The sequence below is a fragment of the Borostomias antarcticus genome, assembly GCF_949987555.1.
Source record: "Borostomias antarcticus genome assembly, chromosome: 12".
NCBI classification, from domain to species: domain Eukaryota; kingdom Metazoa; phylum Chordata; class Actinopteri; order Stomiiformes; family Stomiidae; genus Borostomias; species Borostomias antarcticus.
The window spans coordinates 3,925,894-3,943,393 of record NC_140245.1 but is presented as its reverse complement, the minus strand read 5'-3'; the positions used below and the strand labels follow the sequence as shown (position 1 = coordinate 3,943,393).

At 51.2% G+C, this 17,500-nt stretch overlaps 1 protein-coding gene across 1 annotated transcript in view; it reads left to right on the top strand.

Moving 5' to 3' along the window:
- The window catches only part of LOC311316369 (ephrin type-B receptor 1-like), a gene marked incomplete at both ends in the record, with an annotated part of 35,999 nt that overhangs the window by 9,742 nt on the left and 8,757 nt on the right, over window positions 1-17,500 (top strand). Inside the window, 6 exons of the mRNA XM_084447210.1 lie at window positions 146-254; window positions 1,169-1,233; window positions 5,855-6,043; window positions 8,326-8,573; window positions 11,628-11,843; window positions 15,651-15,763. Coding sequence (XP_084303336.1) covers window positions 146-254; window positions 1,169-1,233; window positions 5,855-6,043; window positions 8,326-8,573; window positions 11,628-11,843; window positions 15,651-15,763 — 940 coding nt within the window. The remainder of the gene's footprint in view (window positions 1-145; window positions 255-1,168; window positions 1,234-5,854; window positions 6,044-8,325; window positions 8,574-11,627; window positions 11,844-15,650; window positions 15,764-17,500) is intronic.

Sequence of the window (17,500 nt, the reverse complement as noted above, 5' to 3'; positions counted from 1 at the left end):
TCTCTCCTCTCTCTCTCTCCGTCTCTCTCTGTCTCTCTATGTCTCTCTCTTTCTCTTTCTCTCTCTTTCCTGTCTCTCTCTCTCCTCTCTTTCTCTCTCTCTCTCTCTCTCCGTCTCTCTCTCTCTCTGTCTCTCTCTCTCTCAGATGATTTTAAGTCGGAGTTACGGGAGCAGCTTCCTCTGATTGCGGGCTCAGCTGCAGCAGGAGTGGTGTTCATCGTGTCTCTGGTGGCCATCTCCATCGTCTGCAGCAGGTACTGTGTGTGTGTGTGTGTGTGTGTGTGGGTGCGTGTGCGTGTGTGTGCGCGCGAGTGCGTGCGAAGATGGATCTGCAGTGCTGCCGTGAGCTATACGAATGAATAATTCATTTCACACGGCGGACCAAAGGATTCATTCTGGTTTGAACCCTGTCACCGACTCAAACAAAAAAGTCAATTTCCCATCCGTTGGTATGGGCGCCTCTGTTGAGGTGACTTTGCCAGAGCGTCCTGTGTGACGCAAGCAAAGCGTCCATCAAACGGCGCCTGACTCTTTTGATGATGATGATGATGATGATGATGATGCAGGCCACGGATGAGGATGAGAGGAGAGAAGATCCTATCGGGCGCTAATTAAAATCAGCTCATTTTCTTAGACTTCAATTGGAGGCGCTAACCCTACAGCCACTGATTCAATTAGCGCTGGGTCGTTCTCAGACCTCGATGACACGCACACACACACACACACACACACACACACACACAATATGATAATCCCTCTTGTACTCCTCCTTTAATCTCTCTCTCTCTCTCTCTCTCTCTCTCCCTCTCTTTCTATCTCCCTCTCGCTGAGGTCTGGACTTATTAACTGCAGTCACATGTTTCGCCAAGTTATATTTCATGGAATATGATCCTGTCTTTTTTCTTTTCTTTTGTCCATGGTTGTGGGCGGAGACTTTAATCAGACTGAAACCAGCTGTCCACCACAGACAGAGTTATAGCCCCATCTTTATGTTGCGTCCCCCCCCCTCTCTCTCTCTCTCTCTCTCTCTCTCTCTCTCTCTCTCTCTCTCTATCTCTCTCTCTCTCTTTATCTATGTCCCCATCTCTGTCTGTTGCTCCCTCTCTCTTTTGCCCCACTCCCTCTCTCTCTCTCTCTCTCTCTCTCTCACCCTCCCTTCTCGTTCCAGGAAGCGGGCGTACACCAAGGAGGCGGTGTACAGCGACAAGCTGCAGCATTACAGCACAGGAAGAGGTGAGTTCAGCCATGCTCCCTTCACCCCTCTAGACTGCTACCGTGCAGCAGGTAGAAGCTCCCCCTAACCCCCTGGTCTGGAGACAGACCCCGCCACCTCACCGGCGGTCTGGAGACAGACCAGCCTGACCTGAGACCAGTGGTTACGGAGAGCTTCTGCCTCTCGCTGTTATCACCCTACGTCCTCATCTTGCAGATCGAATGCATGCTATGTGATGTTCTGAGCTAGTCTGACGGCTAGCCGACGCTAGCTAGCAAACAGGCGACGCTAGCTAGCTAACTTTGATTTGATTTATTTGACAAAAGCAATTACGATCAGTATATATAAAACATACAGTATGTCTGCAATGTCAGGGATAAAAGCGAAAATTTCCATCGCTGTCCCTGATGTACAAGGAGTCCAAGTGGAGACCTGCATCAGCTTAAAGTGCTTCGAGCAATTGTACTATTAAAAAAAACAATAAAATACAGGCAACGCTAGCTAGCTACAGTAACAGGCGATGCTTGCTAACTACCAGGCAGCGCTAGCTACAGTATCTTGCGGGTGGTGCTGGCCATCAGACTAGCCCTGAATGACATCCGAGGGGCTAAATCATCCCTTTCCTGCTCTAAATGACGTTGATTGACACTAGTCTCTCACGGCTAGACGTAGCAATTGAGCCGTAATTCTGTCATGCTCTGGTTACTGACGTAGGCTACAGAGAACAAGACCCCCTAGAGGGATACACGCACGCCCACACACACGCACACACACACGCGTTCACTGAAACGTGAACACCCACTGAAATGGGAACAAACACATATTCAAAAGGTGCATACTGTACTGTTTGTCCAGGTTGGGTAGACTGGAGCTAGGCTAGGTTAGTCTGACATGGCAGAGCGTTTTAACACGGACCCATGTTTGTCACGGCTCAAGCAGGAGCCCGGAGCTCATTAACACAGCTGCAGAGGAGGGAGAGAAAATGTGTTCTTTTTTTTACTTCTTTCACATAACAACTCTCAGAGGAGTTAATTGTGACACAGGGTAGCTTTGGGAAAACAAACGCAATTAACACAAGTGGTGGAAATAAACAAAAAAACAGCTCTGATCGTCAAATGAGCAATTTGGAGTGGAGAGAAAACCATTGGTAAGTGCTCTCCTGTTCAGGGCACTCGTTCTCCCTGCAACAGTCACAACAACTGCCAAGGATTGTTTGGGCACTTTTCGCTCAAGATTTGATGGGCAGTTTAGCAATTACAGAATTCAGTGTGGGAGAATTAAACAGGAGATGTTTCCCATCCTGGTGACATACCAAACAAGTGCTGTGGGTTCAGACCGGGGTTGTTGTTGTTGATTTTTGTTTGTTAGGGTATTATGTTAGTGCTCTTGTTCTTCATCTTGTCTTCTTGAAGGGAAAGAGGAAGATGAGGATGAGGGGGGAGAGAGTAGGAGGGATGAGAGAGGGAGGATAGGAGGAGAGAGGGAGAAGAGAGGGAGGAGAGGAGGGGGGAGAGAGGGAGGTGAGAGAGGGGGAGAGAGGGAGGAGAGGGGGGGGGGCGGGGGGGCGGGGGAGAGAAGTATAGAAATCTAGAAATACCAGACCATCAGAGTTCTCTGCAATCGTCTGTGGATTTATATGTTCAAGATCTCTAGAATGTCAACAAGAAACGCCACTAGCAAACCTACGCCTACTGCTACGGATTGGTTTAAACCTGAACAAACCTACACCCTAAAGACTTTGGATTGGTTCTGCAATAAATTGTAATATTGATTCGCAATACTTACAGAGACGCAATAACTACAAAAAATTTAATATTATATCAAATCTGCACCTTATCAGGATAGTATTGAATCGTGAGGTCCCTGACAATTCCCGTCCCTAGAAGACATAGACTAAACTGTGGTTAAATTACTTCTGTACGTGTAGCTAGCGACTTCAAAATACTGTCATCATCTCTCACTCCCAGTCAGAAAATGTCCTCTAGCCACAAGGCTACTTTTCCCAATGTTAAACTCCATTGACTTATGCTAAAAATGTTAGTGATCTGTATTTTTTTTAAACCAATCACAATCGTCTTTGGCGGAGCGGTTGTTGTAGTTTCACATAGTCTGGATTGAATCTGATTGGGCCAAAAACCTGCTCTGTCACCACCGATTGGGCAGGCTGGCTTCCATTTCACTCTGAGAGGTAAGAGGCCTGATAAAGTCAAATACACTTTAATCCAGAGGAATAAAGAGGAGAAATGAAATAAGAGATTAAGCATCCAGACTCGATCCGGTGTGGATACTGTACGATTTGCCGACTGAAGCTCTCTCTCTCTCTCTCTCTCTCTCTCTCTCTCTCACACACTAATCAGTCTCTGTGTGTGTCTGATAAATGTTCCTCACATCAACGCCTTCTAATTAACTGTGTTTATGATGGGAAGAGCGTTCATTCACACAGCTGGAGAGCAGATTAATGTGTCTATGCTGTATAGAATACATCAGGCCCACGAAATCCTCAGACTATATATTATGTTGGCTCTTCAAGATGTTTGAATACAATCCAGTGGATAGAGTGGCATATGGAAGGCCTGGAGCCATGTTGGGAGTATTGAGTTGTGTGTGCATATTCGTGATGGGACGGCCATAGGCTACTTCATTGTGTTGATTGCGATGGTTAATTGTGCGTGCCAGAGCTATCAATTAGATAGCTATGTCCACAGATGTGAAACAGAGGCGTAGAGAGAGAGTGTGTGTGTGTGTGTGTGTGTGTGTGTGTGTGTGTGTGTGTGTGTGTGTGTGTGTGTGTGCGTGCGCGTGTGTGTCAGCCGTGGACGTGCAGACGTCTGTGACCCATCTCCGTTTGTGAGGAGGGGGCTCGTCCTTACCCACAAGGCACTGCTGCAGAGCTGTGTACTCTTTTTTTTCCCATCAGGCCTCTGGATGTGTTTTCTCCACAGGCTCACATCACGGAGCCGTGAAATATTAAAGCTTTGATCCATTTATTTACTTTTTAGTCTGTGGGCTTCGGAGAGAGAAGTCGTTTTAAACAGGGCTGAGCTGCAAACGGTTTCCGTTTAAATTACACATGAAAGACGACTGAATGAAATATGCAGAATTAAAAGCGACGGATTTGTGCGCGCGCGCCCGGCAGTGTTTGTGTGTTGATGTTTCACGCTGGGATTTTGAGCGCCGCCCAACAGCGCTGCTGAGAGGGTTGCTTGGCGACACTTGTGTCTGGAATGGCATTATGGGATGTGCAAACCAACCGGCCCTCCGATGGATTCATTTCAAAATCCCATCCGTATGGTTATCAGATCAGTGATCACATCCACACGGCTGATCCACTGCAGGTAGTCCTGTAACTGTGAGGGGAGTTGCCTTGATCCCAACCACAACACACATCACGCCTCTTCCTGCCACTAGAGACCCAACAAGGACACACACACACACACACACACACACACACCATGCAAATGAAATCCAAATTGGATGAATGGAGTCCAAATTGAGGTAATAACAAAGGCTGTATTCCAAACATGGCTCTGTTCAGCTGAACACGTCTGAAAAGCCCCTCGGTGTCGTAGCTGAAAATTATCATTTGATGCCTGTTGTCTGGTCGGCTCCATGATGTGCCGCTGTGTGTGTGTTTGTGTGTGTGTTTGCGTGTGTGTGTGTGTTTGTGTGCGTGTGTTTGCATGTGTGTGTGTGTGTGTGTGTGTGTGTGTACTGAACCTGTGTGTTGCCCCCTCCCCCCCCCCCCCCCGCCTGTCAGATCTGCCCCAGAAACAAGCAAGCAATTCATGGGGGGAGGGAAGGGGGGTGGGGGTGGGGTGGTGGGGCGTCTACCGTCCCTGGCTGCTGAACTGAACTGAACTGAACTGAGCTGAGCTGAGCACACCTATCACAGACTGCCCTAAAGAGGCGCTTGATACAGCAGCTCTCTGGCTCTTCACCAGGCTGCTATGGGGGGAGATACTGTAGCAGGGAAATTGGCTGCTCTGTTATCAAGAGCCCAGACCAGTAGTGTAAACAGAGAAGACAAGAGGGAAAGCGCTCTGCGTTTTTACCTCACCCTTTCTCCCCCCCCCCCCCCTCTCTCTCTTTCCTCTCTCTCTTTAATGCTCTCTTTCTCTCCCCCTCTCTCTCTCTCTTTCTCTCCCTCTCTCTCTTTCTCTCTCTTTCTCTCCCCCTCTATCTCTCTTTCTCTCCCTCTCTCTCTCCCTCTCTCTCTCCCTCTCTCTTTCTCTCCCTCTCTTTCTCTCCCTCTCTCCCTCTCTCTTTCTCTCTCTTCCTCTCTCTCCTGGCCCTCTCTGCTAGTATCTGCGAGCTCAGTGTACGATTCATCAGGCCACCATTTTGTTGGATTAGGGGGAAGAAGGGTGCTTGTTTCTGGTAGACAGAGCAGACCGCCACGCGCGTGACCGTGCGCTTCAGTTCGACCCATTCCTCCAGCAGATCGATTATGAATCGCCGGCGACCGCGTCACACATCCACGCAATTAATATGAAGTCCTGATTGTCCAGCTGCCACTAACTGACTCTCTCCCCCATCACTGCCATCATCATCATCACCACCACCGCCATCTTGCAGCATTCAATACAGTAACTGCAACCAACTGTTTTCCGGAATGTTCACTGAGCACTTTGGTTGTTCTAGAGCTCTCTTTGCGGGCCGACATGTCTAACTGCCCTTCCCCAATGGGCTGCCCGAACCACTTCTCAGGCTCGCCGGGCATGAAGATCTACATCGACCCCTTCACCTACGAGGACCCCAACGAGGCGGTCCGCGAGTTCGCCAAGGAGATCGACGTCTCCACCGTGAAGATCGAAGAGGTCATCGGCGCAGGTACTCACACACACACACACACACACACACACACACACACTCGGGGATAGGCGCGGAGGTGTTGGAAGGCTGTGTGCTTGTGAGTGTGTATGTTTGTTTTTTAGGGGTTTGTTTGCGTGTTTGGTGGGTGCACGTGTGTGTGTGTGTGTGTGTGTGTGTGTGTGTGTGTGTGTGTGTGTGTGTGTGTGTGTGTGTGTGTGTGTGTGCGTGCGTGTGTGCGTGTGCGTGTGTGTGTTTACGTGTCAGTTTTCCATGTTACGCACTCTGGTTTATTCATGTATTCGTGACACACGCTCATGTTTGGGTGTTCTTGTTTTGTCATTGTCATAATCCTGTTCAGAACACACACACACACACACACACACACCCCTCCAAAACCCTGGCCCTCCAGCACATTATGCAACAGCAGGCCCCGTCAGCAGTAGGTCTGTCACGGAGCCGTGTCAGGAGCCCCGGCAGCATCTAGGCCAGCTGTCCCGCGGCCAGAAGGTTCCAGAAATACCTCCAGCTTGCCAGCAGCAGCCGTCCCTCCCCTCCAGCCCCTCCCCACGGAGGCAGAGCTGACAGGAACACAGCTCACAGGCCAGCGCTCACCTGCTGCACGTTCATTTAAACATTAGCTGAGCTATAATTATTCGTTATTAGCTGGTAATAACATGATAATTAGTCTTAATATAAGTTATATATATATTTTATGTGATCAAACTCAGCTAATACTGTGTATATATATATATATATATATATATATATATATATATACACATGTACATACTATATTATAATATAATTTTAATCAATTTAAGTCTCTTATGTTGTTTTTTAGTACATTGCCTACATAGATTCAACAGGTATTCTGTCAGGTAAGGTAATAAGTATACAGTAAGTATAAGTATACCACAGTCTTGGTGAGGCGTGAGGCTTTCATCACCAGCTGAAATAGGCCTGGTACAGACACCCCCCCCCCCCCCCCCAGACCCCAGACTCCCTCAGCGGGGGGGGGCACGGCATGGAGGACATGCTGGTACGTGTTGATTCATACAGAGACTGAAATACACACCTCCGCCCAACCTCCCCCCCCCCCCCACCCCCACCCCCTGTCCGGGTAATGAGCCGGGCCCCGGAATAGCTCCAGGTGTGAGGAAACAGGACCAGGGAAGCTCAGGAAGGAGGAGAGCCAAGAGGAGGAGGTGGAGGATGGGGAGGGGAGGGGGGCGGGGGGGGCAGGTTGGGGCTAATTAAGGATTTCCGTTTTTATTGATTTTGTGCCGTGGTATCGTTACTTCGCGCCTGGCGAGGATTAATCAACAAGATGGCAGATATTTATTTTTGGTGATTCCACCTGCTTGTTGTTCTTGAGTTTGCATCTGCGATGGAGGGCTAGCAGGAGTCAGAACAGCCGCGCTGTAGCAAGGATCGCCAGGGAGCCATGGGGAGACAAATCCAGACACACACACACAACCCAGACTAGCAATCCAGACTGGCATATCAACCCAGACTAGCAATCCAGACTGCCATATCAACCCAGACTAGCAATCCAGACTGCCATATCAACCAGACTAGCAATCCAGACTGCCATATCAACCAGACTAGCAACCCAGACTAGCATATCAACCCAGACTAGCATATCAACCCAGACTAGCATATTAACCCAGGCTATCACATCAATTCAGAGTAACTACCCAGACTATCATATCAGTCCAGACTAGCAACCCAGACTAGCACATCAACCCAGACTAGCATATCAACCCAGACTAGCATATCAACCCAGGCTAGCATATCAACCCAGGCTAGCATATCAACCCAGACTAGCATACTGTATCAACCCAGGCTAGCATATCAACCCAGACTAGCACATCAACCCAGACTAGCATATCAACCCAGGCTAGCATATCAACCCAGACTAGCACATCAACCCAGGCTAGCATATCAACCCAGGCTAGCACATCAACTCAGGCTAGCATATCAACCCAGGCTAGCACATCAACCCAGACTAGCACATCAACCCAGACTACCATATCAACCCAGACTAGCACATCAACCCAGACTACCATATCAACCCAGACTACCATATCAACCCAGACTACCATATCAACCCAGGCTAGCATATCAACCCAGACTAGCACATCAACCCTGAGTAGCATATCAGACCAGAGTAGCATATTAACCCAGACACTCTCTCTCTCTCTCTCTCTCTCTCTCTGCTCTCTCTCTCTCTCTCTCTCTCTCTCTCTCTCTCTCTCTCTCTCTCTCTCTCTCTCTCTCTCTCCCTCCCTCCCTCCCAGGAGAGTTTGGGGAGGTGTACAAAGGCCGTCTGAAGCTGCCTGGGAAGAGGGAGATCTACGTGGCCATCAAGACCCTGAAGGCGGGCTATGTGGAGAAGCAGAGGCGGGACTTCCTGTCCGAGGCGTCAATCATGGGCCAGTTCGACCACCCCAACATCATCCGCCTGGAGGGCGTGGTCACCAAGAGCCGGCCGGTCATGATCGTCACGGAGTTCATGGAGAACGGAGCCTTGGACTCTTTCCTCAGGGTGAGTGGCAGGGCACCTCCCAAAACGCTGGCTTTCTATTGGTGAGTGGCAGGGCATTTCCCAGTACGCTGGCTTTCTATTGGTCTCATCAGCCCACCTGCTGTCTTGAGTCAGAGGGATGGTTTGAGAGGATCAGGACGGCCAACGACCCGAGATGATTAGCGCCTTGCAGTGGCTGTTCCCTTGGGGGGGGGACAGTTGTATCAGTCGGGTGCATCAGACTTCTAAACGCCGCAAGATGAGCACGCCACTGCGCAGCATGGGAACTGCTCCACACTTACTGACTCAAGTATAGAATGGGTACTTATTGGGTCATTTGTGTTCATTTGTGAAATTATAATGTTTGTAAATTGTAAATTTGGAATTTGGAAATTGAGTTTATATGTAGCATAATCTTGGAGCCGGCAGAAATGTTGCTGCCAGATCCAATGTTATGCTTGATACAGATAAACTGGATAAATTACAAATTGCCAAATTACGAAAAATAAGTTTTAAATTAACAAGTTTTTAAATTAACATTTACACAATAAGTCAGCTTACACAATTACCCCAACAAGTACCCCAATTACACACAGAGAGCAGGCCTCACAACACACTGAACACCACCAGAGCATACTGTAGGCTCCGACACACTGAACACCACCAGAGCATACTGTAGGCTACGACACACTGAACACCACCAGAGCATACTGTAGGCTACGACACACTGAACACCACCAGAGCATACTGTAGGCTCCGACACACTGAACACCACCAGAGCATACTGTAGGCTACGACACACTGAACACCACCAGAGCATACTGTAGGCTACGACACACTGAACACCACCAGAGCATACTGTAGGCTACGACACACTGAACACCAGAGCATACTGTAGGCTCCGACACACTGAACACCACCAGAGCATACTGTAGGCTACGACACACTGAACACCACCAGAGCATACTGTAGGCTACGACACACTGAACACCACCAGAGCATACTGTAGGCTCCAACACACTGAACACCACCAGAGCATACTGTAGGCTACGACACACTGAACACCACCAGAGCATACTGTAGGCTACGACACACTGAACACAAGTCCTTGGCTCCACATTTGACGATGAGCGGAATAGCCAATGTCATCCTGCTCTAATTTCACCATTCAAGCCCGGAGCTGATAATGGACCGTTCACTCTCTCTCTTGTAGCTGGGAATGGGCGGACATGCAGCTCAATCAATATTCAGGCCGCCCCCCTCCACCCCTCAATCTCATGGGTTGGTTCCTCCCCTCCCGTTTGATCTAGTGCTGGTTTAAAGGGACTGTTTGAAGTTGGCTTTGCTAGCCGCCACATCCGGCCGCTGTTCCCATAGATCTCACCCACTCTCTGTGTTTGTTAGTGTGTGTCGGGTTCAAAGCCTGTTCCTCCAGGCATTCACACAGGCAGGTTCTGAGGCTGGGGCTTGGGCCGGGGCTGGGGTTAGGGCAAGGGCTGGAGTAGAGGCTGGGGCTAGGGCTGGGGCTGGGTTTGAGGCTGGGGTTAGGGCTGGAGTAGAGGCTGAGGCTGGGGTTAGGGGTGGGGTAGAGGCTGAGGCTGGGGTTAGGGCCGGAGTAGAGGCTGAGGCTGGGTTTGAGTTTAGCGTTGGGGCTGGATTAGAGGCTGAGGCTGGGGTTAGGGCTGGGGTAGAGGCTGAGGGTGGGGTTAGGGCTGGGGTAGAGGCTGAGGGTGGGGTTAGGGCTGGGGTAGAGGCTGAGGGTGGGGTTAGGGCTGAAGTAGAGGCTGAGGCTGGGGTTAGGGCTGGGGTAGAGGCTGAGGGTGGGGTTAGGGCTGGAGTAGAGGCTGGGGTTAGGGCTGGAGTAGAGGCTGAGGGTGGGGTTAGGGTTGGAGTAGAGGCTGGGGTAGAGGCTGAGGCTGGGGTTAGGGCTGGGGTAGAGGCTGAGGTTAGGGCTGGAGTAGAGGCTGGGCTGTCTTCCAGACAGAGGGAATCGGCCTGAGGAATCCAATTTGAGGTTCTGGAAACGAATCCTCCTCTTCAGGTTGAAAGGAAATGAAAGGCGAGAAAAGAGCCTCTCTGTTCTGACGGCGTGACGGGGAAATAAAAAGGGCCGATTTCAAGAGGACGCCTTCAGACGTCCGAAAACAGAAACATCCACTTGCCTTGTACAGGAAGTAGGTCATATTCAAATATGGACAGGCAGCTAAGGCTGTTGGTCACAAAGTCTGCGTGCCCGGGGGCGTGACAGCACGTCTCGTACCTTCGCCACGGAACGTGCCCTTACTTCCTGTCTGCGGTGACAAGGATGCGTCTGTAGGCTTTTCTAATCTGGGAGCGGGGGCCCCCCCCGGGACGAGCCGACCAATCGCAGCTCACCGAGGAAGCGCAGTAGGAGGAGTGTGCGTTGGGTTGTACGCCACGTGGCTGACAGGTACATTAAGGGAAGACGGCAGCTAACGGCGTTTGAGGAATCATTTCCAGAGTCTGACTTTCCGATGTGAATTCAGGCCAGAGCCAGTTCACTCCAGATGAATACTCAAAGACATGGAATTCAAATAGTAACACTTGCAACACTTACTGGCTCTGTGAAGACCTATCAGCCTTATCTTGTCATGGCTTAGTGTCCTGTTTCAAAAGGAATCTGTGCTAAAAAATCTCTCTCTCTCTCTATATATATATATATATATATATATATATAAATATATACATATATATATATATATATATATATATAATTTTTTTTTTTTTTTTTTTTTAGTACAGATTCCTTTTGAAACAGATAAAAACCTTTGAGATACTAATCTGTCTTAAAACTCAGTTTTAGGCCATATTTCTATTATAGAAATATGGCCTAAAACTGAGTTTTAAGACAGTTTAGTATGTTTCTTAGTTGCTTTTATCAAACTCTCAAGGTTCAAATCTTAGGAAGAGACTTTATGGTGACACGGGCGTTTCTAAAACAAGCATTCAGTCTCATGTTTGTTTGGTTTTCGTATCTGATGGAGGAGTGCTAACAGTCTCCCGCGTGTCTTGTTTGTTTGTTTGTTGTCGTCATTGTTTATTCGTGTCCTGTAGCAAAACGACGGCCAGTTCACCGTCATCCAGCTGGTGGGGATGATGCGCGGGATCTCGGCCGGGATGAAGTACCTGTCGGAGATGAACTACGTGCACCGCGACCTCGCCGCCCGCAACATCCTGGTCAACAGCAACCTGGTGTGCAAGGTGTCCGACTTCGGCCTGTCTCGCTACCTCCAAGACGACACCTCGGACCCCAGCTACACCAGCTCTCTGGTGAGTCCTCACGCCGACCGGCTCTCTGTCCAGGGCCGGCCGCATCGCTAGGCCCCGCCCGTCCGCACCGGTGTCGTTGTATTATTCAACGGCTCTCATCTAAAAACAGAACGCACTAACAATCTCAAACTGACGGCCTCAGACTAGCCCGCCTGTCCAGAACCATCTTGAGCCGACTCACCTGTCCGTCTCCACCGGCTCCGGCGCCGTCTGTCACTCTTCCTCCGCGTCCCGTCTCAGGCGCTTCCCGTCCCGGCCGAGCGTCTTTCTGCTCCTGCGTTCCGTTTGGCTCTCCCTCCCTCCCTCCCTCCCTCCCTCCCTCCCTCCCTCCCTCCCTCCCTCTCTCCCTCCCTCTCTCCCTCTCTCCATCCCTCCCTCTCTCCCTCCCTCCATCCCTCCCTCTCTCCCTCCCTCCCTCCCTCCTTCTCTCCCTCCCTCCCTCTCTCCCTCCCTCCCTCTCTCCATCCTTCTCTCCCTCCCTCCCTCTCTCCCTCCCTCCTTTTCTCCCTCTCTCCCTCCATCCCTCCCTCTCTCCCTCTCTCCCTCCATCCCTCTCTCCCTCCATCTCTCTCTCCCTCCCTCTCTCCCTCTCTCCCTCCCTCTCTCCCTCCCTCCTTCTCTCCCTCTCTCCCTCCATCCCTCCCTCCCTCTCTCCCGGCTCCCTCTGCTGGTCACGGCCGGCCGGTCTGTCCCTCCCTCTCTCCCCGGCCCCTGTCACATCTTCATTAGTGCGGGGACGTGCCACCTCTGGGGACAGCCCTTCTCGTTGACATGCCCCGGGTGCGGAGAAACCAGAGTGCAGCCAGGACCCTCAAACTGACATCTCTCTCTCCTCCTCCCTCTCTGTCTGTCCCTTGCTCTCTTTCCTGCTCTCTCTCTCCCCCTCTCTCTCCGTCCTCATCCATTATTAGTGAGGCATCGCGGGAGGCTTTTACTCCCCCACACTACAGATCTGTAATTAATATAATCGTTACTTCATCTTCTTGCCTCTCCTCCCTGTAATTCAGAAACACTCTCAAACTCACCCCATCACCCCAGGCGCAGGCCGACAGGGCTCCCTCTGTGTGTGTGTGGGTGTGCATGTTTGTGTTTAAACCTAATTGACTTTGGTTTGGAGGAATAAGATCCTCCTCCGTCTCTAGGGTCAGCTGTCTCGCTCTACACAGCCGGGCTGTAGCTACTGTAGGTCAGTTGTTTTAAAGACAGCGAAACCGCTCGGCGCTGAAGCCAAACCACCGCGAGGCACTTTCCACGGAAATTATTCATCCACACATCCAGCTTATTAGCAGCTTGTGTGATGAGCTGAAGCGAGAATGGCTGCACTTCACCAGTTTTGACGGGATCCGAAGTGCCAGCGTTAGATCTGGCGCATCTAAACATAGCCTCCGCGAGACTATTGATCCGGGGATAAAAATATCACAGAGCGCTAAATTTGTCTTGCAACTAAACATAGAAGGCGGTGTTTTCCGGACTAAAAACACAAGCCCGGTTCCCTCGTTCCACCCCTCGGATCCAGAACACAGCTGGTTCTACCGGTCTAATCCAGAACACAGCTGGTTCTACCCCTCTGATCCAGAACACTGCTGGTTCTACCCCTCTGAACCAGAACACAGCTGGTTCTACTCCTCTTATCCAGAACACTGCTGGTTCTACCCCTCTGATCCAGAACACAGCTGGTTCTACCCCTCTGATCCAGAACACAGCTGGTTCTACCGGTCTAATCCAGAACACAGCTGGTTCTACCCCTCTGAACCAGAACACAGCTGGTTCTACCCCTCGGATCCAGAACACAGCTGGTTCTACCCACCTGATCCAGAACACAGCTGGTTCTACCCGTCTGATCCAGAACACAGCTGGTTCTACCCTTCTGATCCAAAACACTGCTGGTTCTACCCCTCTGATCCAAAACACTGCTGGTAGGAGCCGCCATAGGAGAACAGACTCTACCCTCACATAGAAGAAGCTGAGTTAGATTTGTCGGGGGATGGTTAGGGTTAGGACCAGGCCGCTCAGGGCCTTCTACGCACGCGCCTTCCTCACTTTAAGGTCTTGCTTCGGAGTTGACCCATAAGCCCAGGTGTTTGAAGACATTGACTTCCCTCAGAGCAACGCCTCCTGTTGTTGTTAGAGGTGGATGGTCCGGGAGGATGTTGTAGGCGATTACCTCGGTTATCTTGGCAGTTAGCCGAAGGCCGGCCTTGGAGTTCCTGTGCTTTCTCTACGTGGTCGGAGAGCAGACTGATGTCGTCCGCGTAGTCCAGGTCAGTTAGGACTACAGCGGGGTGTCGTCTCCACCTCCTAGGTGTTATTTCTCTTTAATGTATACCATATTCATGCAGACAGATTCTGAGAGAGTGTATCCTAGCCTTGTGAGACCATCCTGATCTTGTGAGTTCTCCGCTGGAATGCATTTCTCTCTGCTGGTCAGTCTGGACTTCCATCTCTCTCCAACGATTTCTCTCCAATTACTCTCTGATGACCGGGCCAATCACAGACTGTGTTCTGACTGCTTTTCTGCACTCCAGTAGAACGTAGCTCCTGATTGGTTCTCATAGTTGATGCATGAAAATTAAATACAGGCTGCTGGTAAAAGTCTCCAATAGCAATGACCGGTAACGTTAACGTTAGTAGATTAAACACAGCCATAAGTGCAGTTATTGCAGAAATAGACTCAATAATAACAATTAAACAAGAACAAGAGTATGCACTAGTTGCGTTTCTCGGAGGAAAAGACCTTTTCGCTGTTCTTCTGGCTGGACTTGGCAAAAGTTTCGTTATGCTAATTGGCTGAAGGAGTTAGTCTGTCAAGGCAAGTATTCCCGCCCACAATATTCATTCGAGATCAATGGTGGTTCTGGGGTGGGGGGCAGCCGCCATCCCTGAAAAAGGCCTTGCCACCCCAGTTACCGCCCTATTTGGGGGAGGTAACGTCCGCGCTACCAGCTGGAACCCCTGCCATCCTTTTGCCACCCCAGGTAAAGCTTGCTAGAACCGCTACTGTTCGAGAGAGGGGGAAGTCCAGACTGATCTGCAGAGAGGAAGTGAAAGTGAGCTAGTAAGATCAGGCCAGTCTCACAAGGCTGTAACCGAATCCCATCGAATCTTTCTCTGAGTGATGGTGGCGAGTCCCTATTCAGAACCGTCTGAACTGATCTAGTCCTCATCCTACAGACGTGTTAGCCGAGCTTTCCCCAGGCTCCCTGTCCTGCCCCCCCCCCTCCCCTCACACCCCTCCCACCCTCTCCTCCCTTCTCCTCTCCTCCCATCCTCTCCTCCCTTCTCCTCTCCTCCCATCCTCTCCTCCCTTCTCCTCTCCTCCCACCCTCTCCTCCCTTCTCCTCTCCTCCCATCCTCTCCTCCCTTCTCCTCTCCTTCCACCCTCTCCTCCCTTCTCCTCTCCTCCCATCCTCTCCTCCCTTCTCCTCTCCTCCCATCCTCCGGTGGCTTGTGGGAGAGTCGGGGGTCCTTGGGTCCTGCCGCATCCTCCCGTAATGAAGCCCTTCACTTGCCCGACCTCCGTCACTTAGAACCCCACCCCCACCCACCCACGGCCAATCAGCTTGCGAGGCCGAGGCCAAGGCCGAGGGAATCAGGGAAATTAAATTCCTGCTGAGGCGCGGTGATTTAGTCGCCCATCGACCTCGTCTCTGCTAAATTAATCACCTTTCTACCTCTGCCGGCTTCTCCACATTTCCCACCCATTCACAGCGGCCCGCCAATTACAGTGCCCGGGATGTGTGTGTGTGTGTGTGTGTGTGTGTGCGAGCGCGTGTCTGTGTGTGTGTGCCGCTAATTGGGTTAACCCAGAGGTTAGAGATCGCCCCGGGATCGGCCGAGCAGAGGGCGCAGGCATACGGAAGCACGCCCCCATCGCTGACCGCGGACCTTCCGGTGGCGGCGGATTGCCGAGCTGCTGTTCGGTCTGGACGGGGGCGGGGAGGGGGGCGGTCCTGGCGGAGGGCTTCTCTTCCTGGTTCGGAGGTCACGCTCGGGTGGTCACTACAGTATAGCGCCGGGAAAGGGCAGGGGGAGGAGTAGTGTTTTTGGATCTCAGTTCTGATTCATGGCCTGCGCCTGGACTAATGGTGGCTTGGCTGGGGGACAGGATTGATTCCCGGATTCCCCCCCCCCACCCCCACCCCCCCACAAGCTTCCTGGATGTTCATATTTTCATCCATCCATCCTCTCTCTCTTTCTCTCTCTCTCTCTTTTAAGTTGATAACTGTGTGGTTTTAATTTGGGTGATGTTTAGTGTTTTGTAAGGACGTCTCATTAAAGAGCATCAAAAGTCTCTCTCTCTCCATCCATCCTCCCCTCTCTCTCTCTCTCTCTCTCTCCTTCCATCCATCCTCCCCTCTCTCTCTCTCTCTCTCTCCATCCATCCTCCTCTCTCTCTCTCTCTGTCCATCCTCTTCTCTCTCTCTCTCTCTCACTCTCTCTCTCTGTCCATCCTCTTCTCTCTCTCTCTCTCTCTCTCTCTCTCTCTCTCTCTCTCTCGGTCCATCCTCCTCTCTCTCTCTCTCTCGGTCCATCCTCTTCTCTCTCTCTCTCTCTCTCTCTCTCTCTCTCTCTCTGTCCATCCTCCTCTCTCTCTCTCTCTCGGTCCATCCTCTTCTCTCTCTCTCTCTCTCTCTCTCTCTCTCTGTCCATCCTCTCTCTCTCTCTCTCTGTCCATCCTCTTCTCTCTCTCTCTCTCTCTCTCTCTCTCTCTCTGTCCATCCTCCCTCCATCAAGTGTCCCTGGGGACAGGGGGACATACCGTGGGAAGGACAGAGTGCTGCTGGTGTGATGAGTAGCGTGTCACCCCGTGTTTGTGGTGCTGCTGGTGTTCGATGGAGCGTGTGTGTGCGTGTGCGTGTGTGTGTGTGTGTGTGTGCGTGGGTGTGTGTGTGTGTGTGTGTGTGTGTGCGTGTGTGTGTGTGTGCGTGTGTGTGTGTGTTCATGAATCGTTGTGTTGTGGCGCGAAGTGAAATAGGGGTCTATTTGTGGTCAAACGGGCTTAACGCAGTGGTCAGGGAGGTGAGATGTTTTAAGTGTTTAATGGTGAGAGAGAGTGTGTGTGCGGGTGTGAGTGTTTGTGTCGTGTCACACACTCTCCTGATGGCTTATGCCCAAGGGTGACAGCGCAAGGCCATTCACGGTTCACCGGCGATGGCTCTGCTGACACCGTCGTCGCCGACCGACCACCTTCCCTGTCACGCAACCTGTACGTTGAGATTCAGATTCAGCACGTGTGTGCGCATCCATGCATGTCCGGGCGCGCGTGCGTCCGCGCGTGTGTGTGTGTGTCTGCGTGCGTAAGTGAGGTTGAAAGCGAGGTCACCCCCGAGCCCGGCAGCAGAGCTCATCTGTCAAACAACGGTGACCCTGTTGACCTTGCCTCAGCTCCGCTCCAGCGCCCCCCGCCCCCCCCCCCTCCACACCCCCCTCCACAGGCTGCCATGGCGCTGCTGTCATTAACTTGTTTTCTGGTTGCATCTTTCTCGTTCCATTGGCCCGGACTCATTTTTTTGGGTGGCTGGCTGTCACTTTCCCTCCTGTTGAAATATTGATGCGGGCAAACTTATAGATAGAATCCTTGAGTAGAAAAGAACGCTTTTCTACTCAACGAGAGTGCATCTTCAGTACAGATGACGACGTGGATTTCCGGCTTCTCT